This window comes from Oncorhynchus kisutch, unplaced genomic scaffold (genome assembly GCF_002021735.2).
Source record: "Oncorhynchus kisutch isolate 150728-3 unplaced genomic scaffold, Okis_V2 scaffold2879, whole genome shotgun sequence".
Classification (NCBI taxonomy): domain Eukaryota; kingdom Metazoa; phylum Chordata; class Actinopteri; order Salmoniformes; family Salmonidae; genus Oncorhynchus; species Oncorhynchus kisutch.
Window position 1 is genome coordinate 584,229 of NW_022264824.1, and position 23,272 is coordinate 607,500.

At 45.3% G+C, this 23,272-nt stretch overlaps 3 protein-coding genes across 4 annotated transcripts in view; 1 reads left to right on the plus strand and 2 right to left on the minus strand.

Moving 5' to 3' along the window:
- Positions 1-13,527, minus strand: part of LOC116370991 (5-azacytidine-induced protein 2-like) — a 52,033-nt gene extending 38,506 nt beyond the window's left edge. Inside the window, exons 1-5 of one of the 2 annotated variants that reach the window (XM_031819928.1) lie at positions 13,325-13,527; positions 11,182-11,413; positions 9,270-9,386; positions 8,886-8,985; positions 933-1,066 (exon numbers count right to left, since the gene is read on the minus strand). In XM_031819928.1, the coding sequence (XP_031675788.1) occupies positions 933-1,066; positions 8,886-8,985; positions 9,270-9,386; positions 11,182-11,406 (576 nt within the window). In that variant the 5' untranslated portion in view covers positions 11,407-11,413; positions 13,325-13,527. Of the gene's footprint in view, positions 1-932; positions 1,067-8,885; positions 8,986-9,269; positions 9,387-11,181; positions 11,418-13,324 lie in introns of both variants that reach the window. The other variant, XM_031819927.1, reaches the window with a different exon arrangement.
- LOC116370992 (uncharacterized) lies at positions 11,520-13,307 on the minus strand. The gene is made up of 2 exons (XM_031819929.1): positions 12,450-13,307; positions 11,520-12,311 (listed from the first exon to the last, which is right to left on the minus strand). Exons 1-2 carry the CDS (start codon positions 12,788-12,790, stop codon positions 11,528-11,530), a joined length of 1,125 nt encoding a protein of 374 aa, XP_031675789.1. The 5' UTR covers positions 12,791-13,307; the 3' UTR covers positions 11,520-11,527.
- A 259-nt stretch (positions 13,528-13,786) lies between the features above and the next one.
- LOC109887244 (zinc finger CW-type PWWP domain protein 2) lies at positions 13,787-18,996 on the plus strand. The gene is made up of 6 exons (XM_020478690.2): positions 13,787-13,922; positions 14,235-14,585; positions 15,193-15,355; positions 17,521-17,647; positions 18,199-18,281; positions 18,475-18,996. The coding sequence occupies exons 2-6, from the start codon at positions 14,272-14,274 to the stop codon at positions 18,601-18,603; spliced, it is 816 nt and encodes a 271-aa protein (XP_020334279.2). The 5' UTR covers positions 13,787-13,922; positions 14,235-14,271; the 3' UTR covers positions 18,604-18,996.
- Positions 18,997-23,272: the final 4,276 nt, after the last annotated feature.

A 23,272-nucleotide genomic window follows, 5' to 3' on the forward strand; every position in this document is an offset into this window, starting at 1 on the left:
AATATGAGCGTAGTTCACAGACCATGTCTGGAAAAGAAAGCCTGGCAAACTACACCGGCATTCTGGTTGATCCACAATGTGTGTTCATGGACCTCAAACAAAGGTTTCTGGGTCAACAGACCTTCACCGGGTTTTTGGGTCAACAGACCTTCACCAGGGTTTTTGGGTCAACAGACCTTCACCAGGGTTTTGGATCAACAGACCTTCACCAGGGTTTTGGATCAACAGACCTTCACCAGGGTTTTGGATCAATAGACCTTCACCCGGGTTTTTGGGGTCAACAGACCTTCACCCGGGTTTTTGGGGTCAACAGACCTTCACCCGGGTTTTTGGGGTCAACAGACCTTCACCCGGGTTTTTGGGGTCAACAGACCTTCAACCAGGTTTTTGGGTCAACAGACCTTCGCCCAGGTTTTTGGGGTCAACAGACCTTCAACCGGGTTTCTGGGTCAACAGACCTTCACTGGGTTTCTGGGTCAACAGACCTTCACTGGGTATTTTGGGGTCAACAGTCCTTCACTGGGTTTTTGGGGGTCAACAGACCTTCAACCGGGTTTTTGGGTCAACAGACCTTCACTGGGTTTCTGGGTCAACAGACCTTCACCCGGGTTTCTGGGTCAACAGACCTTCACCCGGGTTTTTGGGGTCAACAGACCTTCAACCGGGTTTTTGGGTCAACAGACCTTCACTGGGTTTCTGGGTCAACAGACCTTCACTGGGTTTTTGGGTCAACAGACCTTCACTGGGTTTTTGGGTCAACAGACCTTCACTGGGTTTTTGGGTCAACAGACCTTCACTGGGTTTTTGGGTCAACAGACCTTCACTGAGTTTCTGGGTCAACAGACCTTCACTGGGTTTCTGGGTCAACAGACCTTCACCGGGGTTTTGGGTCAACAGACCTTCACACTAGTTCTATATCCCCATAGTCTTACCCCACAGTGTTCCTGCAGTCGGTTCTTCTCCAGAGTCATCCTCTCCAACTCCTCCTGCAGAGTATGCATCTTCAGTTCACTGTTGATCCTGTCCACCTGCCAGTAGTCCTGAGTACTGGTTAGAGACTTCATCACTATGGAGAGAGAGAACACATACGGTTAGAATACAACGTTGTCACTTCTGGGTCATGTGACATCAGTCCCCTTCTACTTCTGTAACGCTCTAGAAACGTTGAACATCAGGGTAGAGGGTTGAACAATGAATACTCTAGCTTGTCTGGGAGAGACATTGAACATCAGGGTAGAGAAGGTTGAACAATGAACACTCTAGCTTGTCTGGGAGAGACATTGAACATCAGGGTAGAGAAGGTTGAACAATGAACACTCTAGCTTGTCTGGGAGAGACATTGAACATCAGGGTAGAGAAGGTTGAACAATGAACACTAGCTTGTCTGGGAGAAACATTGAACATCAGGGTAGAGAAGGTTGAACACTCTAGCTTGTCTGTGGGATAGTGGGCACGTTGGGATTTGAGCGTCTAGACTCAGTGAAAAGTCATGGGCATTAACTGTCCCTTAGCTGGACATTAGGGACAATCCTGGTCATTACACCTTGGCTGAGCGTAAATGGAAAGTCCCTGCCTGGTCAGGATGACACCGCATGTCAGTCTGTTGGTGAGACTAAGGGGAAAACCTGGTAATGATACTGTCCCTTGGCTGAGGTTAAGTCCCTTGGCTGAGGTTAAATCCCTTGGCTGAGGTTAAGTCCCTTGGCTGAGGTTAAGTCCCTTGGCTGAGGTTAAGTCCCTTGGCTGAGGTTAAGTCCCTTGGCTGAGGTTAAGTCCCTTGGCTGAGGTTAAGTCCCTGATCATTACAGTACCTTGGCTGAGGTTAAGTCCCTTGGCTGAGGTTAAGTCCCTGGTCATTACAGTACCTTGGCTGAGGTTAAGTCCCTGGTCATTACAGTACCTTGGCTGAGGTTAAGTCCCTGGTCATTACAGTACCTTGGCTGAGGTTAAGTCCCTGGTCATTACAGTCCCTTGGCTGAGGTTAAGTCCCTGGTCATTACAGTCCCTTGGCTGAGGTTAAGTCCCTTGGCTGAGGTTAAGTCCCTTGGCTGAGGTTAAGTCCCTTGGCTGAGGTTAAGTCCCTGGTCATTACAGTACCTTGGCTGAGGTTAAGTCCCTGGTCATTACAGTACCTTGGCTGAGGTTAAGTCCCTGGTCATTACAGTCCCTTGGCTGAGGTTAAGTCCCTTGGCTGAGGTTAAGTCCCTTGGCTGAGGTTAAGTCCCTTGGCTGAGGTTAAGTCCCTGGTCATTACAGTCCCTTGGCTGAGGTTAAGTCCCTTGGCTGAGGTTAAGTCCCTGGTCATTACAGTACCTTGGCTGAGGTTAAGTCCCTGGTCATTACAGTACCTTGGCTGAGGTTAAGTCCCTGGTCATTACAGTCCCTTGGCTGAGGTTAAGTCCCTGGTCATTACAGTCCCTTGGCTGAGGTTAAGTCCCTTGGCTGAGGTTAAGTCCCTTGGCTGAGGTTAAGTCCCTGGTCATTACAGTACCTTGGCTGAGGTTAAGTCCCTGGTCATTACAGTACCTTGGCTGAGGTTAAGTCCCTGGTCATTACAGTCCCTTGGCTGAGGTTAAGTCCCTTGGCTGAGGTTAAGTCCCTTGGCTGAGGTTAAGTCCCTTGGCTGAGGTTAAGTCCCTGGTCATTACAGTCCCTTGGCTGAGGTTAAGTCCCTTGGCTGAGGTTAAGTCCCTTGGCTGAGGTTAAGTCCCTTGGCTGAGGTTAAGTCCCTTGGCTGAGGTTAAGTCCCTGATCATTACAGTACCTTGGCTGAGGTTAAGTCCCTGGTCATTACAGTACCTTGGCTGAGGTTAAGTCCCTTGGCTGAGGTTAAGTCCCTGGTCATTACAGTACCTTGGCTGAGGTTAAGTCCCTTGGCTGAGGTTAAGTCCCTGGTCATTACAGTCCCTTGGCTGAGGTTAAGTCCCTGATCATTACAGTACCTTGGCTGAGGTTAAGTCCCTGATCATTACAGTACCTTGGCTGAGGTTAAGTCCCTTGGCTGAGGTTAAGTCCCTGGTCATTACAGTCCCTTGGCTGAGGTTAAGTCCCTGATCATTACAGTACCTTGGCTGAGGTTAAGTCCCTTGGCTGAGGTTAAGTCCCTGGTCATTACAGTACCTTGGCTGAGGTTAAGTCCCTGATCATTACAGTCCCTTGGCTGAGGTTAAGTCCCTTGGCTGAGGTTAAGTCCCTGGTCATTACAGTACCTTGGCTGAGGTTAAGTCCCTGATCATTACAGTACCTTGGCTGAGGTTAAGTCCCTTGGCTGAGGTTAAGTCCCTGGTCATTACAGTACCTTGGCTGAGGTTAAGTCCCTTGGCTGAGGTTAAGTCCCTTGGCTGAGGTTAAGTCCCTGATCATTACAGTCCCTTGGCTGAGGTTAAGTCCCTGATCATTACAGTCCCTTGGCTGAGGTTAAGTCCCTGGTCATTACAGTACCTTGGCTGAGGTTAAGTCCCTGATCATTACAGTACCTTGGCTGAGGTTAAGTCCCTGGTCATTACAGTACCTTGGCTGAGGTTAAGTCCCTGATCATTACAGTACCTTGGCTGAGGTTAAGTCCCTGGTCATTACAGTACCTTGGCTGAGGTTAAGTCCCTTGGCTGAGGTTAAGTCCCTGGTCATTACAGTACCTTGGCTGAGGTTAAGTCCCTTGGCTGAGGTTAAGTCCCTTGGCTGAGGTTAAGTCCCTGGTCATTACAGTCCCTTGGCTGAGGTTAAGTCCCTGGTCATTACAGTACCTTGGCTGAGGTTAAGTCCCTGGTCATTACAGTCCCTTGGCTGAGGTTAAGTCCCTTGGCTGAGGTTAAGTCCCTGGTCATTACAGTCCCTTGGCTGAGGTTAAGTCCCTTGGCTGAGGTTAAGTCCCTGGTCATTACAGTACCTTGGCTGAGGTTAAGTCCCTTGGCTGAGGTTAAGTCCCTGATCATTACAGTACCTTGGCTGAGGTTAAGTCCCTGGTCATTACAGTCCCTTGGCTGAGGTTAAGTCCCTGGTCATTACAGTACCTTGGCTGAGGTTAAGTCCCTGGTCATTACAGTCCCTTGGCTGAGGTTAAGTCCCTGGTCATTACAGTACCTTGGCGGAGGTTAAGTCCCTGGTCATTACAGTACCTTGGCTGAGGTTAAGTCCCTTGGCTGAGGTTAAGTCCCTTGGCTGAGGTTAAGTCCCTGGTCATTACAGTACCTTGGCTGAGGTTAAGTCCCTTGGCTGAGGTTAAGTCCCTTGGCTGAGGTTAAGTCCCTGGTCATTACAGTACCTTGGCTGAGGTTAAGTCCCTTGGCTGAGGTTAAGTCCCTTGGCTGAGGTTAAGTCCCTTGGCTGAGGTTAAGTCCCTGGTCATTACAGTACCTTGGCTGAGGTTAAGTCCCTGATCATTACAGTACCTTGGCTGAGGTTAAGTCCCTTGGCTGAGGTTAAGTCCCTGGTCATTACAGTACCTTGGCTGAGGTTAAGTCCCTTGGCTGAGGTTAAGTCCCTTGGCTGAGGTTAAGTCCCTGATCATTACAGTCCCTTGGCTGAGGTTAAGTCCCTGATCATTACAGTCCCTTGGCTGAGGTTAAGTCCCTGGTCATTACAGTACCTTGGCTGAGGTTAAGTCCCTGATCATTACAGTACCTTGGCTGAGGTTAAGTCCCTGGTCATTACAGTACCTTGGCTGAGGTTAAGTCCCTGATCATTACAGTACCTTGGCTGAGGTTAAGTCCCTGGTCATTACAGTACCTTGGCTGAGGTTAAGTCCCTTGGCTGAGGTTAAGTCCCTGGTCATTACAGTACCTTGGCTGAGGTTAAGTCCCTTGGCTGAGGTTAAGTCCCTTGGCTGAGGTTAAGTCCCTGGTCATTACAGTCCCTTGGCTGAGGTTAAGTCCCTGGTCATTACAGTACCTTGGCTGAGGTTAAGTCCCTGGTCATTACAGTCCCTTGGCTGAGGTTAAGTCCCTTGGCTGAGGTTAAGTCCCTGGTCATTACAGTCCCTTGGCTGAGGTTAAGTCCCTTGGCTGAGGTTAAGTCCCTGGTCATTACAGTACCTTGGCTGAGGTTAAGTCCCTTGGCTGAGGTTAAGTCCCTGATCATTACAGTACCTTGGCTGAGGTTAAGTCCCTGGTCATTACAGTCCCTTGGCTGAGGTTAAGTCCCTGGTCATTACAGTACCTTGGCTGAGGTTAAGTCCCTGGTCATTACAGTCCCTTGGCTGAGGTTAAGTCCCTGGTCATTACAGTACCTTGGCGGAGGTTAAGTCCCTGGTCATTACAGTACCTTGGCTGAGGTTAAGTCCCTTGGCTGAGGTTAAGTCCCTTGGCTGAGGTTAAGTCCCTGGTCATTACAGTACCTTGGCTGAGGTTAAGTCCCTTGGCTGAGGTTAAGTCCCTTGGCTGAGGTTAAGTCCCTGGTCATTACAGTACCTTGGCTGAGGTTAAGTCCCTTGGCTGAGGTTAAGTCCCTTGGCTGAGGTTAAGTCCCTTGGCTGAGGTTAAGTCCCTGGTCATTACAGTACCTTGGCTGAGGTTAAGTCCCTGATCATTACAGTCCCTTGGCTGAGGTTAAGTCCCTTGGCTGAGGTTAAGTCCCTGGTCATTACAGTACCTTGGCTGAGGTTAAGTCCCTGATCATTACAGTACCTTGGCTGAGGTTAAGTCCCTTGGCTGAGGTTAAGTCCCTGGTCATTACAGTACCTTGGCTGAGGTTAAGTCCCTGGTCATTACAGTCCCTTGGCTGAGGTTAAGTCCCTTGGCTGAGGTTAAGTCCCTGATCATTACAGTCCCTTGGCTGAGGTTAAGTCCCGGATCATTACAGTCCCTTGGCTGAGGTTAAGTCCCTGGTCATTACAGTACCTTGGCTGAGGTTAAGTCCCTGATCATTACAGTACCTTGGCTGAGGTTAAGTCCCTGGTCATTACAGTACCTTGGCTGAGGTTAAGTCCCTGATCATTACAGTACCTTGGCTGAGGTTAAGTCCCTGGTCATTACAGTACCTTGGCTGAGGTTAAGTCCCTTGGCTGAGGTTAAGTCCCTGGTCATTACAGTACCTTGGCTGAGGTTAAGTCCCTTGGCTGAGGTTAAGTCCCTTGGCTGAGGTTAAGTCCCTGGTCATTACAGTCCCTTGGCTGAGGTTAAGTCCCTGGTCATTACAGTACCTTGGCTGAGGTTAAGTCCCTGGTCATTACAGTCCCTTGGCTGAGGTTAAGTCCCTTGGCTGAGGTTAAGTCCCTGGTCATTACAGTCCCTTGGCTGAGGTTAAGTCCCTGGTCATTACAGTCCCTTGGCTGAGGTTAAGTCCCTTGGCTGAGGTTAAGTCCCTGGTCATTACAGTACCTTGGCTGAGGTTAAGTCCCTTGGCTGAGGTTAAGTCCCTGATCATTACAGTACCTTGGCTGAGGTTAAGTCCCTGGTCATTACAGTCCCTTGGCTGAGGTTAAGTCCCTGGTCATTACAGTCCCTTGGCTGAGGTTAAGTCCCTGGTCATTACAGTACCTTGGCTGAGGTTAAGTCCCTGGTCATTACAGTCCCTTGGCTGAGGTTAAGTCCCTGGTCATTACAGTACCTTGGCTGAGGTTAAGTCCCTGGTCATTACAGTACCTTGGCTGAGGTTAAGTCCCTTGGCTGAGGTTAAGTCCCTTGGCTGAGGTTAAGTCCCTGGTCATTACAGTACCTTGGCTGAGGTTAAGTCCCTTGGCTGAGGTTAAGTCCCTTGGCTGAGGTTAAGTCCCTTGGCTGAGGTTAAGTCCCTGGTCATTACAGTCCCTTGGCTGAGGTTAAGTCCCTTGGCTGAGGTTAAGTCCCTGGTCATTACAGTACCTTGGCTGAGGTTAAGTCCCTGATCATTACAGTACCTTGGCTGAGGTTAAGTCCCTGGTCATTACAGTACCTTGGCTGAGGTTAAGTCCCTGGTCATTACAGTACCTTGGCTGAGGTTAAGTCCCTGGTCATTACAGTACCTTGGCTGAGGTTAAGTCCCTGGTCATTACAGTACCTTGGCTGAGGTTAAGTCCCTGGTCATTACAGTCCCTTGGCTGAGGTTAAGTCCCTGGTCATTACAGTCCCTTGGCTGAGGTTAAGTCCCTTGGCTGAGGTTAAGTCCCTGGTCATTACAGTACCTTGGCTGAGGTTAAGTCCCTTGGCTGAGGTTAAGTCCCTGGTCATTACAGTACCTTGGCTGAGGTTAAGTCCCTTGGCTGAGGTTAAGTCCCTGGTCATTACAGTACCTTGGCTGAGGTTAAGTCCCTGGTCATTACAGTACCTTGGCTGAGGTTAAGTCCCTGGTCATTACAGTACCTTGGCTGAGGTTAAGTCCCTTGGCTGAGGTTAAGTCCCTGGTCATTACAGTCCCTTGGCTGAGGTTAAGTCCCTGGTCATTACAGTACCTTGGCTGAGGTTAAGTCCCTGGTCATTACAGTCCCTTGGCTGAGGTTAAGTCCCTGGTCATTACAGTACCTTGGCTGAGGTTAAGTCCCTGGTCATTACAGTACCTTGGCTGAGGTTAAGTCCCTTGGCTGAGGTTAAGTCCCTTGGCTGAGGTTAAGTCCCTGGTCATTACAGTACCTTGGCTGAGGTTAAGTCCCTTGGCTGAGGTTAAGTCCCTGATCATTACAGTCCCTTGGCTGAGGTTAAGTCCCTGGTCATTACAGTACCTTGGCTGAGGTTAAGTCCCTTGGCTGAGGTTAAGTCCCTTGGCTGAGGTTAAGTCCCTTGGCTGAGGTTAAGTCCCTTGGCTGAGGTTAAGTCCCTTGGCTGAGGTTAAGTCCCTGGTCATTACAGTACCTTGGCTGAGGTTAAGTCCCTGATCATTACAGTACCTTGGCTGAGGTTAAGTCCCTGGTCATTACAGTACCTTGGCTGAGGTTAAGTCCCTGGTCATTACAGTACCTTGGCTGAGGTTAAGTCCCTGGTCATTACAGTCCCTTGGCTGAGGTTAAGTCCCTGGTCATTACAGTCCCTTGGCTGAGGTTAAGTCCCTTGGCTGAGGTTAAGTCCCTGGTCATTACAGTACCTTGGCTGAGGTTAAGTCCCTTGGCTGAGGTTAAGTCCCTGGTCATTACAGTACCTTGGCTGAGGTTAAGTCCCTTGGCTGAGGTTAAGTCCCTGGTCATTACAGTACCTTGGCTGAGGTTAAGTCCCTGGTCATTACAGTACCTTGGCTGAGGTTAAGTCCCTGGTCATTACAGTACCTTGGCTGAGGTTAAGTCCCTTGGCTGAGGTTAAGTCCCTGGTCATTACAGTCCCTTGGCTGAGGTTAAGTCCCTGGTCATTACAGTACCTTGGCTGAGGTTAAGTCCCTGGTCATTACAGTCCCTTGGCTGAGGTTAAGTCCCTGGTCATTACAGTACCTTGGCTGAGGTTAAGTCCCTGGTCATTACAGTACCTTGGCTGAGGTTAAGTCCCTTGGCTGAGGTTAAGTCCCTTGGCTGAGGTTAAGTCCCTGGTCATTACAGTACCTTGGCTGAGGTTAAGTCCCTTGGCTGAGGTTAAGTCCCTTGGCTGAGGTTAAGTCCCTGGTCATTACAGTACCTTGGCTGAGGTTAAGTCCCTTGGCTGAGGTTAAGTCCCTTGGCTGAGGTTAAGTCCCTTGGCTGAGGTTAAGTCCCTTGGCTGAGGTTAAGTCCCTTGGCTGAGGTTAAGTCCCTGGTCATTACAGTCCCTTGGCTGAGGTTAAGTCCCTTGGCTGAGGTTAAGTCCCTGGTCATTACAGTACCTTGGCTGAGGTTAAGTCCCTTGGCTGAGGTTAAGTCCCTGATCATTACAGTACCTTGGCTGAGGTTAAGTCCCTGATCATTACAGTACCTTGGCTGAGGTTAAGTCCCTGGTCATTACAGTACCTTGGCTGAGGTTAAGTCCCTGGTCATTACAGTACCTTGGCTGAGGTTAAGTCCCTGGTCATTACAGTACCTTGGCTGGTCTCCATCTCAGTCTTTAACTGCAGCAGCTCTATCTCTTTGGCCTGCAGCTGCTCATTCAGGAGCCTCTCAGACTCACTCTTCTCCCTCTTCTAGAGAAACACAGTAAAAAAAAGAGAGATATGATGAAGAGTAAAAGATGAAGAGTCAGTGAAGGAGAGAGGAGGAGAGACAGTTACAAAGAGACAGGATAAAGACAGGAAGAGATACGGACCAGCTGGACCCAGTGGACGGTCCACGCCAGCTGGACCCAGTGGACGGTCCACGCCAGCTGGACCCAGTGGACGGTCCACGCCAGCTGGACCCAGTGGACTGTCCACGCCAGCTGGACCTAGTGGACTGTCCACACCAGCTGGACCTAGTGGACTGTACATACCAGTTTATTAAGCTCCAGCTGCAGGTCCTCCTTCTCCATGTAGATGCCACGGTAGGCACTGAAGGCCTTGTTGACGTACTGGGGTCCTTCAGGGGAAGGAGCTTCAGGCCTGAACAGCTACAGGTTACAACCACACATCGGTTACAACACAGCTACAGGTTAAAACGCACAGCTACAGGTTAAAACGCACAGCTACAGGTTAAAACACACAGCTACAGACAGCTACAGGTTAAAATGCACAGCTACAGACAGCTACAGGTTAAAATGCAGAGCTACAGACAGCTACAGGTTAAAATGCACAGCTACAGACAGCTACAGGTTAAAATGCACAGCTACAGACAGCTACAGGTTAAAATGCACAGCTACAGACAGCTACAGATTAAAACTCACAGCTACAGGTTAAAACTCACAGCTACAGACAGCTACAGTTCAAAACACACAGCTACAGACAGCTACAGGTCAAAACACACAGCTACAGACAGCTACAGGTTAAAACTCACAGCTACAGGTTAAAACTCACAGCTACAGGTTAAAACACACAGCTACAGGTTAAAACACACAGCTACAGGTTAAAACACACAGCTACAGGTTAAAACACACAGCTACAGACAGCTACAGGTCAAAACACACAGCTACAGGTTAAAACTCACAGCTACAGATAGCTACAGGTCAAAACACACAGCTACAGGTTAAAACTCACAGCTACAGGTTAAAACACACAGCTACAGGTTAAAACACACAGCTACAGGTTAAAACACACAGCTACAGACAGCTACAGGTCAAAACACACAGCTACAGGTTAAAACACACAGCTACAGACAGCTACAGGTCAAAACACACAGCCACAGGGTACAACACACAGCCACAGGGTACAACACACAGCTACAGGGTACAACACACAGCTACAGGGTACAACACACAGCTGCAGGGTACAACACACAGCCACAGGGTACAACACACATCTACAACACACAGCCACAGGGTACAACACACAGCCACAGGGTACAACACACAGCCACAGGGTACAACACACAGCCACAGGGTACAACACACAGCCACAGGGTACAACACACAGCCACAGGGTACAACACACAGCCACAGGGTACAACACACAGCCACAGGGTACAACACACAGCCACAGGGTACAACACACAGCTACAGGGTACAACACACAGCTACAGGGTACAACACACAGCTGCAGGGTACAACACACAGCTGCAGGGTACAACACACAGCCACAGGGTACAACACACATCTACAACACACAGCCACAGGGTACAACACACAGCCACAGGGTACAACACACAGCCACAGGGTACAACACACAGCCACAGGGTACAACACACAGCCACAGGGTACAACACACAGCCACAGGGTACAACACACAGCCACAGGGTACAACACACAGCCACAGGGTACAGCTACAGGGTACAACACACAGCTACAGGTTAAAACACACGGGTACAACACACAGCTACAACACACAGCCACAGGGTACAACACACAGCTACAGGTTAAAACACACAGCCACAGGGTACAACACACAGCTACAACACACAGCTACAGGGTACAACACACAGCTACAGGGTACAACACACAGCCACAGGGTACAACACACAGCCACAGGGTACAACACACAGCTGTTGAATCTCATGATGCAAGCCTCTCCATGAACAGGATTACCTCAACACATTGATAAGTGACAATGTTTTACTGTACGAACAACCCATGACAATTGAGCTAGATGTACTTTGACCATTTGAGGTTTTATCTGTTCCCCAAAAATAAATCAATGTCCCTATCAGGATAATTGTATTTTACTGCTACTGCTGAGAACTTACTGTATCAAGATATGCATGTACGAAGTGGTTACTGTTGTGTCTTAATGAAGCCCCGCCCCCTCATCCTGTACCTTATCTTCCAGTTGTTTGACTCTCTTCCTCAGCAGTGTGTTCTCTCTCTCCGTGTCTCTCAGCCTCTTCTTGATGTCCTCGTATGCTGTGACCAAGGCAAAGTGGGAGGCTACAGACTCATCCCCGGCACACACGGACACGGGGCTCTCCCCTGCTCCACCGTACGCCGTCTCATGCTTCAGAATGCAGATATCATCCTCCACTGCCTCCATGCCAAGCTCCATGCCAGGCCTAGCTAGTAGAGAGCAGAGGTAGACCCGAGGAGTCAATTATACACAACTAAGACAATAATGCCAAGCTCCATGCCAGGCCTAGCTAGTAGAGAGCAGAGGTAGACCCGAGGAGTCAATTATACACAACTAAGACAAAACAATAGTCATGACTTTGACATAGAATTGAATATATTTGGGAACAAATGTATTTATTTCCAGCAAACTTTAGAATGCCAACCGTGCTACAAATCCAGGATTGAGATTCTAGCGATGAGTTGACCTCACTGTTTGAAAATGCAGAGAAAATATAAAAAATAAATAGGAGGAGCAGGTTGAACACCTCTCTCTTTCTTATCTGAGCCATAACAAGCTGCGTTGGGCTTGGCTGTGTGTGCAAGACACCACGATAACCTGCTCTGCATTGGGCTTGGCTGTGTGTGCAAGTCACCACGATAACCTGCTCTGCATTGGGCTTGGCTGTGTGTGCAAGACACCAAGATAACCTGCTCTGCGTTGGGCTTGGCTGTGTGTGCAAGACACCACGATAACCTGCTCTGCATTGGGCTTGGCTGTGTGTGCAAGTCACCACGATAACCTGCTCTGCATTGGGCTTGGCTGTGTGTGCAAGACACCACGATAACCTGCTCTGCGTTGGGCTTGGCTGTGTGTGCAAGACACCACGATAACCTGCTCTGCATTGGGCTTGGCTGTGTGTGCAAGTCACCACGATAACCTGCTCTGCATTGGGCTTGGCTGTGTGTGCAAGACACCACGATAACCTGCTCTGCATTGGGCTTGGCTGTGTGTGCAAGACACCACGATAACCTGCTCTGCATTGGGCTTGGCTGTGTGTGCAAGTCACCACGATAACCTGCTCTGCATTGGGCTTGGCTGTGTGTGCAAGACACCAAGATAACCTGCTCTGCGTTGGGCTTGGCTATCTTGGTGTCTTGCACACACAGCCAAGCCCAATGCAGAGCAGGTTATCGTGGTGTCTTGCACACACAGCCAAGCCCAACGCAGAGCAGGTTGTGTGTGCAAGACACCACGATAACCTGCTCTGCATTGGGCTTGGCTGTGTGTGCAAGTCACCACGATAACCTGCTCTGCATTGGGCTTGGCTGTGTGTGCAAGTCACCACGATAACCTGCTCTGCATTGGGCTTGGCTGTGTGTGCAAGACACCAAGATAACCTGCTCTGCGTTGGGCTTGGCTGTGTGTGCAAGACACCACGATAACCTGCTCTGCATTGGGCTTGGCTGTGTGTGCAAGTCACCACGATAACCTGCTCTGCATTGGGCTTGGCTGTGTGTGCAAGACACCACGATAACCTGCTCTGCATTGGGCTTGGCTGCGTGTGCAAGACAGCACGATAACCAGCTCTGGGACACAACATCGTGAGTCTGTGTATTGGTTGTATTCCCAATACACAGACTCCTGATGTTGTGTCCCGATGTTACACGATAACGGAAGTGAGAGCTAAGGAACTGTTGCGTCAAAGAGAAACCAAAACCAACGTTGTATGTCATGACACTTGTTGAAATTAATCTATCTATTACTGAAACGATTAGTTAAAACCATAATAAATTATTATCGGTTAAAAACAATTCGTAAATATATCAGGTTGTCATAAAATAAACACGTCCCTTTCCACCACACCAGGAAAAAAATCAAAACATCAGCATTTCGAAGGACGTTAGCATACCTAGCTACCGTTAGCAACTCGGGACAGGCCATTATTCAATATGGATCAACCCAAACTAAAGACTGATGTGTTATCTATCGTGCTAAATTGCTAATCTAGACCTTACAACTGTGAGCCAGTTTGCGATGACAGTCTTATAGCAGTTATCTGTCAGCTAAACGATACAAGAATACGCAGCCAGCTGATGACCAATTGATACTAGCTAGCCGCGTTAGCTTATTTTACCTTTGTTGATGTTGTTTTCGACGATATCACGTTGTGTATCTACCGAGCATGGTTTACTACCAATTTACGGGATGACTGTGATGCCAAAAAATTGGATCTCTCTGTTGTAAATCGTTATTTGATATGTTTTCGATATAAAATACATTTGTGATTAAACATGAACCAGGAAACGTCCAACGTCTTGTGAAATGTCACTTTCAAAAACTTCCGGGGTTGATGTGCTTTCAAAATAAAAGACCCGACGTCATCCTCGACTTTAAAAAAAAACAATGAACCTGGTTGTGTAGCTAGATATACTACTCGGATGAATACTATAATATTTGAAAAGCTTCCAAACTATGGGTTAGAGATTATAGAAACAATATCATGTGTATTCATACAAAAAAATTATGACATGAACAACATTACTGGTCTCGGGTTTCTTCTGACATCTCCCCTGCAAAGTTCGACACTTGATTATTTTTGCCTTTTGCCGGGTAGCTAGCAAAATGCTAAACTGGCGAGCTGGCTAGCTAAATTCGCTAGTAGTAGTGATGCACATTAGCGATTCAATCTGTGTAAAGTTAAATACATTTATTCGGAGATAGCTAGCCAGCCAGTAAGTTACCTCTTAATACATTTTTGAAGCGACTTGAATGAAGAGGGACGTTAGCTAGGTGCTAATAAGAATGATTATTTTTTAATCCAAAGCTAGAATGTTGTTAGCCAGCTAGAATCATGACGATCTAAATGTGTGGATCATTAGCAAAGGCCATTCATTCATTGTCTAGCTAGTAGCTCAGTATATTCAAAAATATTTGCTAGCAGATAGTCTCAGCAAATACATTATAGATCGCAGACACTGATTTATTTTCTCTATGACAATATCAGATGGGCTAGCTAGCCAACATGTTTGTGTTTGCTTGTTTAGGTCAGCCAAGATCGCTCAGTTCAGCTGTAAAACAAAAATGAGTCTTCTTCCAGACCTGAATGCCAATGAGGATGAAACATCCTACTATGTAGACAAGACCTGGGTCCAGTGCAAGTCTCCCAGATGTCTGAAGTGGAGACTGGTACCAAAGAGTGATGAAATGGTGGCTGAGCTGGACCATGGCAAGTCCTGGCACTGTCATATGAACCCAGATCCTCTGTTCAGCCACTGCAGCATCCCTCAGGGCCCTTTCCCCAACAACTCCCAGTTCAAGGAACATGGCCTGAAGGTTGTGTACTCCGGGCTGCCTGTCGGGAGCCTGGTGCTGGTGAAAGCATGTAACTGGCCATGGTACGGGATGGTTGGCAGTCGGTGCTTATGTGCCGTTTCCAGGACGCAGATCAAGGCCTGAAAGGGCTTTTTAGTCCAGAAATATATGTTTAATATAGTTCCATGAAAACAGGCACTAACCCTAGGCCTAAATATCTGTTTAGTCCAGAAGTAGGTTTAATCTAGTTCCATGAAAACAGGCACTAACCCTAGGCCTAAATATCTGTTAGGTCCAGAAGTAGGTTTAATCTAGTTCCATGAAAACAGGCACTAACCCTAGGCCTAAATATCTGTTTAGTCCAGAAGTAGGTTTAATCTAGTTCCATGAAAACAGGCACTAACCCTAGGCCTAAATATCTGTTTAGTCCAGAAGTAGGTTTAATCTAGTTCCATGAAAACAGGCACTAACCCTAGGCCTAAATATCTGTTTAGTCCAGAAGTAGGTTTAATCTAGTTCCATGAAAACAGGCACTAACCCTAGGCCTAAATATATTTTTAGTCTAGAAGTAGGTTTAATCTAGTTCCATGAAAACCGTCCCTTAGCTACTACAGTTAGTTCTATTGAATTCATCCATACCAGTGTTAGGCCTTAGATAAAGCGTTCACTAATCATTGCTGCTCTCTCCAGGTGGCCAGCCATTCTAAGTCCAGACCCCAACGTGGAGGAGTATGTGAGGCTGGACAGCGAGGGTTATGTGGAGCACTACCATGTTGAGTTCCTGGGGAAACCTCATACCAGATTCTGGGCTGCTGCCAAGCATATAGAACTCTACCACAACTCCTTCACTAAAGTATGTATCGCTTCATTTCTGTGCCAGTTTAATGTTCCTTAGTGAAGGCGAATAGAGATGAAAGATTCAGTGATATGACGAGACATACTGTCACACTCTGACCATAGTTTGTTTGTTTCTATGTTTTGGTTGGTCAGGGTGTGATATGAGTGGGCATTCTATGTTGTATGTCTAGTTTGTCTGTTTCTATGTTTTGGTTGGTCGGGGTGTGATATGAGTGGGCATTCTATGTTGTATGTCTAGTTTGTCTGTTTCTATGTTTTGGTTGGTCAGGGTGTGATATGAGTGGGCATTCTATGTTGTATGTCTAGTTTGTCTGTTTCTATGTTTTGGTTGGTCAGGGTGTGATATGAGTGGGCATTCTATGTTGTATGTCTAGTTTGTCTGTTTCTATGTTTTGGTTGGTCGGGGTGTGATATGAGTGGGCATTCTATGTTGTATGTCTAGTTTGTCTGTTTCTATGTTTTGGTTGGTCAGGGTGTGATATGAGTGGGCATTCTATGTTGTATGTCTAGTTTGTCTGTTTCTATGTTTTGGTTGGTCAGGGTGTGATATGAGTGGGCATTCTATGTTGTATGTCTAGTTTGTCTGTTTCTATGTTTTGGTTGGTCGGGGTGTGATATGAGTGGGCATTCTATGTTGTATGTCTAGTTTGTCTGTTTCTATGTTTTGGTTGGTCAGGGTGTGATATGAGTGGGCATTCTATGTTGTATGTCTAGTTTGTTTGTTTCTATGTTTTGGTTGGTCGGGGTGTGATATGAGTGGGCATTCTATGTTGTATGTCTAGTTTGTCTGTTTCTATGTTTTGGTTGGTCGGGGTGTGATATGAGTGGGCATTCTATGTTGTATGTCTAGTTTGTCTGTTTCTATGTTTTGGTTGGTCAGGGTGTGATATGAGTGGGCATTCTATATTGTATGTCTAGTTTGTCTGTTTCTATGTTTTGGTTGGTCGGGGTGTGATATGAGTGGGCATTCTATGTTGTATGTCTAGTTTGTTTGTTTCTATGTTTTGGTTGGTCAAGGTGTGATATAGTGGGCATTCTATGTTGTATGTCTAGTTTGTCTGTTTCTATGTTTTGGTTGGTCAGGGTGTGATATGAGTGGGCATTCTATGTTGTATGTCTAGTTTGTCTGTTTCTATGTTTTGGTTGGTCGGGGTGTGATATGAGTGTGCATTCTATGTTGTATGTCTAGTTTGTCTGTTTCTATGTTTTGGTTGGTCAGGGTGTGATATGAGTGGGCATTCTATGTTGTATGTCTAGTTTGTCTGTTTCTATGTTTTGGTTGGTCGGGGTGTGATATGAGTGGGCATTCTATGTTGTATGTCTAGTTTGTCTGTTTCTATGTTTTGGTTGGTCAGGGTGTGATATGAGTGGGCATTCTATGTTGTATGTCTAGTTTGTCTGTTTCTATGTTTTGGTTGGTCGGGGTGTGATATGAGTGGGCATTCTATGTTGTATGTCTAGTTTGTCTGTTTCTATGTTTTGGTTGGTCAGGGTGTGATATGAGTGGGCATTCTATGTTGTATGTCTAGTTTGTCTGTTTCTATGTTTTGGTTGGTCAGGGTGTGATATGAGTGGGCATTCTATGTTGTATGTCTAGTTTGTCTGTTTCTATGTTTTGGTTGGTCGGGGTGTGATATGAGTGGGCATTCTATGTTGTATGTCTAGTTTGTCCGTTTCAATGTGTTTGGCCTGATATTGTTCTCAGTCAGAGGCAGGTGTTAGTCGTTGTCTCTGATTGGGAACCATATTTAGGTAGCCTGTTTTGTATTGTGGGGTGTGGGTGATTGTTCCTGTTTCCTGTGTTGGTGGTCACGTTACAGGACTGTTTCGTCTTCATTCATTTTGTCGGTTTATTGTTTTTTTTGTTTCTTGTTCAAGTATTCTATTAAAATGGATAATCATCACGCTGCATTTTGGTCCTCCTCTCTTTTGCCCGACGAAGAACGTTACACATACTCTATCTTGGAGGGAGTTAAAAACATTTTAAACATTTTGCGCTGTTTTTTTTCCAGACACAGATTTAGCCTGGTCCTAACACTAGAATAAAACCTCTCAATGGAGAATCTCTAATAAAAAATGTAGTTTTTTTAAAATTCCAAAACTAGGCTTAATCTGTGTCTGAGAAACAAAATAAATATATTTAAAAAAAATCCGGCATAGCCCAGATACAGGAACCTGCGAGGCGCTATGAGGAAGTCGTATGAGGTGGCGATGGAGGAGGTGGCTAAGGTCAGGGAGATGGGCTGTGAGGAGAGACTGCAGATCAGCCACTTCCAGCCACAGGATTGTGAGTAGACTTACATCTGAATAACTGCATTAATAGAGTCTCTGAGATACTGTCACCTGACCACTGTCTTTTTTTTAACATGGTTAGAGCGTTGGACTAGTAACCGAAAGGTTGCAAGTTCAAACCCCCGAGCTGACAAGGTAAAAATCTGTTGTTCTGCCCCTGAACAAGGCAGTTAACCCCACTGTTCCTAGACCGTCATTGAAAATAAGAATTTGTTCTTAACTGACTTGCCTAGTTAAATAAAAAAATAAAATACAAATATGGTACATTTGTTTTTTAACGACATTCAGGAAGTTTCCAGAATCGGATTCCAATGTTTCATATTTGAAATCGGTTTCATATTTGAAGGAACTTTCATATTTGAAATCGGTTTCATATTTGAAATCGGTTTCATATTTGAAATCGGTTTCATATTTGAAATAGGCAGAAAAAATACATTCAGATATATGGAGATGGTGCCATGCTGTTGTCCAAATAGTTCTGTGATGATAATGCGTTGATTCTGTGTTGTATGATGTGATCCCCCCCCCCCTATGACTGTGTTTCAGTGTTGAGTCAGGCTCAGAGGTTAATGCATGCTATTGAGAGGATGCTCAGACAATACTCCAACCAGCAGGACAACCAGGACAAGGTAGAGACATTTTAGGTTCTAGTAACTTCTGTATGTGGCTAACAATCTCCTGGGGGTATCCAGTATCCACTGCTATTAGGATATGTGACATTGTACATACAGCCAATGATTTGACTATTTTCAATGAGATAAAATGACGCCGCCGTTTGTTGTATTTCGCTACATGTTATGTGTGTTATTGGTGTTGTGACAGCGGGACCAGAGGATTCGGATGTGGGATGCCAGCATCGAGGAGGACGGAGACACTCTGATCATAGAAGGGTTCAGGTTTGACAGCGCCACCTGTCTGGAGGACCTGATGACTGCAGGAAACAAGAAATAAAGAAGATATTTTTTTTTTAAACAAGATTCTTTTTTTTAACAAGATATTTCCAGATCGTTTTTTCTTCAAGACATGTTAATCCTTTCCCCTTAAAAGTGCTTTATATTGTATGATATTTATTTGAAATGTTATATTTTTCTAAAATATTTGTTTACTGTGGTCATTGTTGAAGACAATATAGATTGTGGTGACTGGCAGTATGAAGAAGCCTTCATCCTCAGTACAGTCTTTCCTGTTTGGCCCGTTTGTTAAATGTTTCCCTGTGTTCATTCATTCTCAAGTTGTCATCGTATGTTATTGTTATTCCAGTGCAACACGGCTGTATGTTGTGTTCCTCATGGTGTTTAACGGTCAGAGAATGGAGGAAATAAACGTTGGTATCAGACAAGAAAACCACGGTAGTGCAGCGACAATCATTGCTTAATTGCCTCAGGATAATGTACTGTATATAGCGGGATAATGTACGGTATATAGCAGGATAATGTACTGTATATAGCAGTATAGTGCAGGATAATGTACTGTATATAGTAGTATGGAGCAGGATAATGTACTGTATATATCAGTATGGTCCAGGATAATGTACTGTATATAGCAGTATAGTGCAGGATAATGTACTGTATATAGTAGTATGGAGCAGGATAATGTACTGTATATAGTAGTATGGAGCAGGATAATGTACTGTATATATCAGTATGGAGCAGGATAATGTACTGTATATATCAGTATGGAGCAGGATAATGTACTGTATATATCAGTATGGAGCAGGATAATGTACTGTATATAAGAGGATAATGTACTGTATATAGCAGTATAATGTACTGTATATAGCAGTATGGAGCAGGATAATGTACTGTATATAGCAGGATAATGTATTGTATATAGCAGGATAATGTACTGTATATAGCAGTATGGTGCAGGATCATGTACTGTATATAGCAGTATTGTCCAGGATAATGTACTGTATATAGCAGTATTGTCCAGGATAATGTACTGTATATAGCAGTATTGTCCAGGATAATGTACGGTATATAGCAGTATAGTGCAGGATAATGTACTGTATATAGCAGTATTGTCCAGGATAATGTACTGTATATAGCAGTATTGTCCAGGATAATGAACTGTATATAACGGTATTGTCCAGGATAATGTACTGTATATAGCAGTATAGTCCAGGATAATGTACTGTATATAGCAGTATAGTCCAGGATAATGTACTGTATATAGCAGTATTGTCCAGGATAATGTACTGTATATAGCAGTATTGTCCAGGATAATGTACTGTATATAGTAGTATGTAGCAGGATAATGTACTGTATATAGCAGTATTAGCTTGGGTTTGGCCATGAAGCATGACACTCCACTACATCCTACCGACATCCTACCAGTCTCAACAGCTTCACTGGCAGAGATTATCTGTCTACTTGATGTTTTCTATTCTTAACCTGAAAAGCTGCTGACCAGCTATTTGACTCCTGGTTTGTTATAAACACAGAGTCTGTGAGGGTCTTCATACGTTTCAGGTTTGTTATGAACACAGAGTCTGTGAGGGTCTTCATACGTTTCAGGTTTATTATAAACACAGAGTCTGTGAGGGTCTTCATATGTTTCAGGTTTGTTATAAACACAGAGTCTGTGAGGGTCTTCATACATTTCTGGTTTGTTATAAACACAGAGTCTGTGAGGGTCTTCATACATTTCTGGTTTGTTATAAACACAGAGTCTGTGAGGGTCTTCATACGTTTCTGGTTTATTCATCACGGTGTAGTGGAGGTTGTTAGTAATGGGTGACTCTAGTTATCTCTCTCTCTCTCTAGAGCTCTTTGATAACAAACACACAATGGTTTGGCGTGTGAAAGAAGAATGCATATGTAGAAAATAACCTCATACCTACTGTAAAACATGGTGGTGGATCTGTGATGTTATGGGGCTGTTTAGCCTCCACTGGTCCTGGGATCCTTGTTAAGGTCAACGGCATCATGAACTTTACCAAATACTAGGACATTTTAGATAAAAAACCTGGTTGTCTCTGCCAGGAGACTGAAACATGGCCACAAGTGGATCTTCCAGCAAGACGATAACCCCAAGCACACATCAACATCCACAAAGAAATGGTTCATTGACCAACTTTAAACATATTGAAAACCTGTGGTGTGAATTGAAGAGAGTCAGTCCATAAGCACAGACAGAGGATATCAAGGATCTGAAAGGATTCTGTATGGAGGACTGTTCTAAGATCCCTCACAATGTGTTCTAGAATCTCAGAAAACATTCTAGAATAAGTCTCAGTACCTTTGTCCTCACAAGGTGTTCTAGAATCTCAGAAAACATTCTAGAATAAGTCTCAGTACCATTATCCTCACAATGTGTTCTAGAATCTCAGAAAACATTCTAGAATAAGTCTCAGTACCTTTATCCTCACAATGTGTTCTAGAATCTCAGAAAATATTCTAGAATACGTCTCAGTACCTTTATCCCCGTAAGGGGAGGGTGCCGGAGTATTGAAAACAGGGGTGCCAATAAAAATCTCTTCTCTGGGCAATTGTATTAGTAGTGGTGGAAAAAGTACCCAACTGTCATATTTGAGTAAAAGTATAGACACCTTAATAGAAAATGACTCAAGTAGAAGTTAAAGTCGCCCAGTGAAATACTACTTGAGTAAAAGTCTAAAAGTATTTGGTTTTAAATATACTTAAGTATCAAAAGTAAATATAAATTATTTCAAATTCAGGCACCATTTACTTCATTTTATTTTTACATTGACTGATAGCCAGGGGCACACTCCAACACTAGCCAATAGAGATGACCAGGGATGTTCTCTTGATAAGTGTGTGAATTGGGCTACTTTCCTGTCCTGCTAAGCTTTAAAAATGTAATGAGTACATTTGGGTGTCAGGAAAAATGTACATTATTTTATTTTTTGGAGCCTACTATATAGCTCAGTATTTATATTGTAGCTCATCTAAAGGGTGTCAATAATTTTGGAACTGACTCAGCATGTTGAAGGGTTTTTGTAATATCTTGAGTTGTTGAATAGGAACAAAAGACAAATACTGAGCTATTTTGTGTGGTGCAAACCTTTTAAGGATATGATGGGGGGATGCCACCGGCACGCTTTCCTCATCAGCCCACAAACAACTTGCGGTGGCGAGTACTGGTCGAAGATACGATGTAGAAGTACTGGTCAAAGATACAATGTAGAGGTACTGGTCAAAGATACAATGTAGAGGTACTGGTCGAAGATACAATGTAGAGGTACTGGTCAAAGATACAATGTAGAGGTACTGGTCGAAGATACAATGTAAGGTAGGCTTACTAGGACTGCTAGTGTGTGTGTGTGTGTGTGTGTGTGTGAGAAGGGGTCAGGCAACACACGGTAAGGTAGGCTTACTAGGACTGCTAGTGTGTGTGTGTGTGTGTGAGAAGGGGTCAGGCAACACACGGTAAGGTAGGCTTACTAGGACTGCTTGTGTGTGTGTGTGCGCGCATGTTCATGTGTGCCTCAATCGATTCAGGCTTTGCAGCAGTTCATTTATCAGCTGTGAAAAAAATGTGAGTTTGGGTGGGGAGGGACCAAGACAATACTGTATATTATAACAGACAGGATGGGGAGGGACCATGCCAATACTGTATATTATAACAGACAGGATGGGGAGGGACCAAGCCAATACTGTATATTATAACAGACAGGATGGGGAGGGACCAAGACAATACTGTATATTATAACAGACAGGATGGGGAGGGACCAAGCCAATACTGTATATTATAACAGACAGGATGGGGAGGGACCAAGCCAATACTGTATATTATAACAGACAGGATGGGGAGGGACCAAGCCAATACTGTATATTATAACAGACAGGGTGGGGAGGGACCAAGCCAATACTGTATATTATAACAGACAGGGTGGGGAGGGACCAAGCCAATACTGTATATTATAACAGACAGGATGGGGAGGGACCAAGCCAATACTGTATATTATAACAGACAGGATGGGGAGGGACCAAGCCAATACTGTATATTATAACAGACAGGATGGGGAGGGACCAAGACAATACTGTATATTATAACAGACAGGATGGGGAGGGACCAAGCCAATACTGTATATTATAACAGACAGGATGGGGAGGGACCAAGACAATACTGTATATTATAACAGACAGGATGGGGAGGGACCAAGCCAATACTGTATATTATAACAGACAGGATGGGGAGGGACCAAGCCAATACTGTATATTATAACAGACAGGATGGGGAGGGACCAAGCCAATACTGTATATTATAACAGACAGTATGGGGAGGGACCAAGCCAATACTGTATATTATAACAGACAGGATGGGGAGGGACCATGCCAATACTGTATAACAGACAGGGTGGTGATGGACCAAACCAATACTGTATAATATGACAGGGTGGTGATGGACCAAACCAATACTGTATAATATGACAGGGTGGTGATGGACCAAACCAATACTGTATAACAGACAGGGTGGTGATGGACCAAACCAATACTGTATAATATGACAGGGTGGTGATGGACCAAACCAATACTGTATAATATGACAGGGTGGTGATGGACCAAACCAATACTGTATAATATGACAGGGTGGTGATGGACCAACCAATACTGTATAATATGACAGGGTGGTGATGGACCAAACCAATACTGTA

Bases quoted from the DNA above. Each gene is read 5' to 3' on its own strand.
- LOC116370992 (XM_031819929.1), bottom strand. From the start codon at position 12,790: ATGTTGTGTCCCAGAGCTGGTTATCGTGCTGTCTTGCACACGCAGCCA. The intron at 12,312-12,449 runs GTTATCGTGGTG...AACGCAGAGCAG, and splicing joins CCAAGCCCAATGCAGAGCAG to GTTATCTTGGTGTCTTGCAC.
- LOC109887244 (XM_020478690.2), top strand. From the start codon at position 14,272: ATGAGTCTTCTTCCAGACCTGAATGCCAATGAGGATGAAACATCCTAC. The intron at 14,586-15,192 runs GTACGGGATGGT...TGCTCTCTCCAG, and splicing joins AAAGCATGTAACTGGCCATG to GTGGCCAGCCATTCTAAGTC. The intron at 17,648-18,198 runs GTGAGTAGACTT...ACTGTGTTTCAG, and splicing joins CCACTTCCAGCCACAGGATT to TGTTGAGTCAGGCTCAGAGG.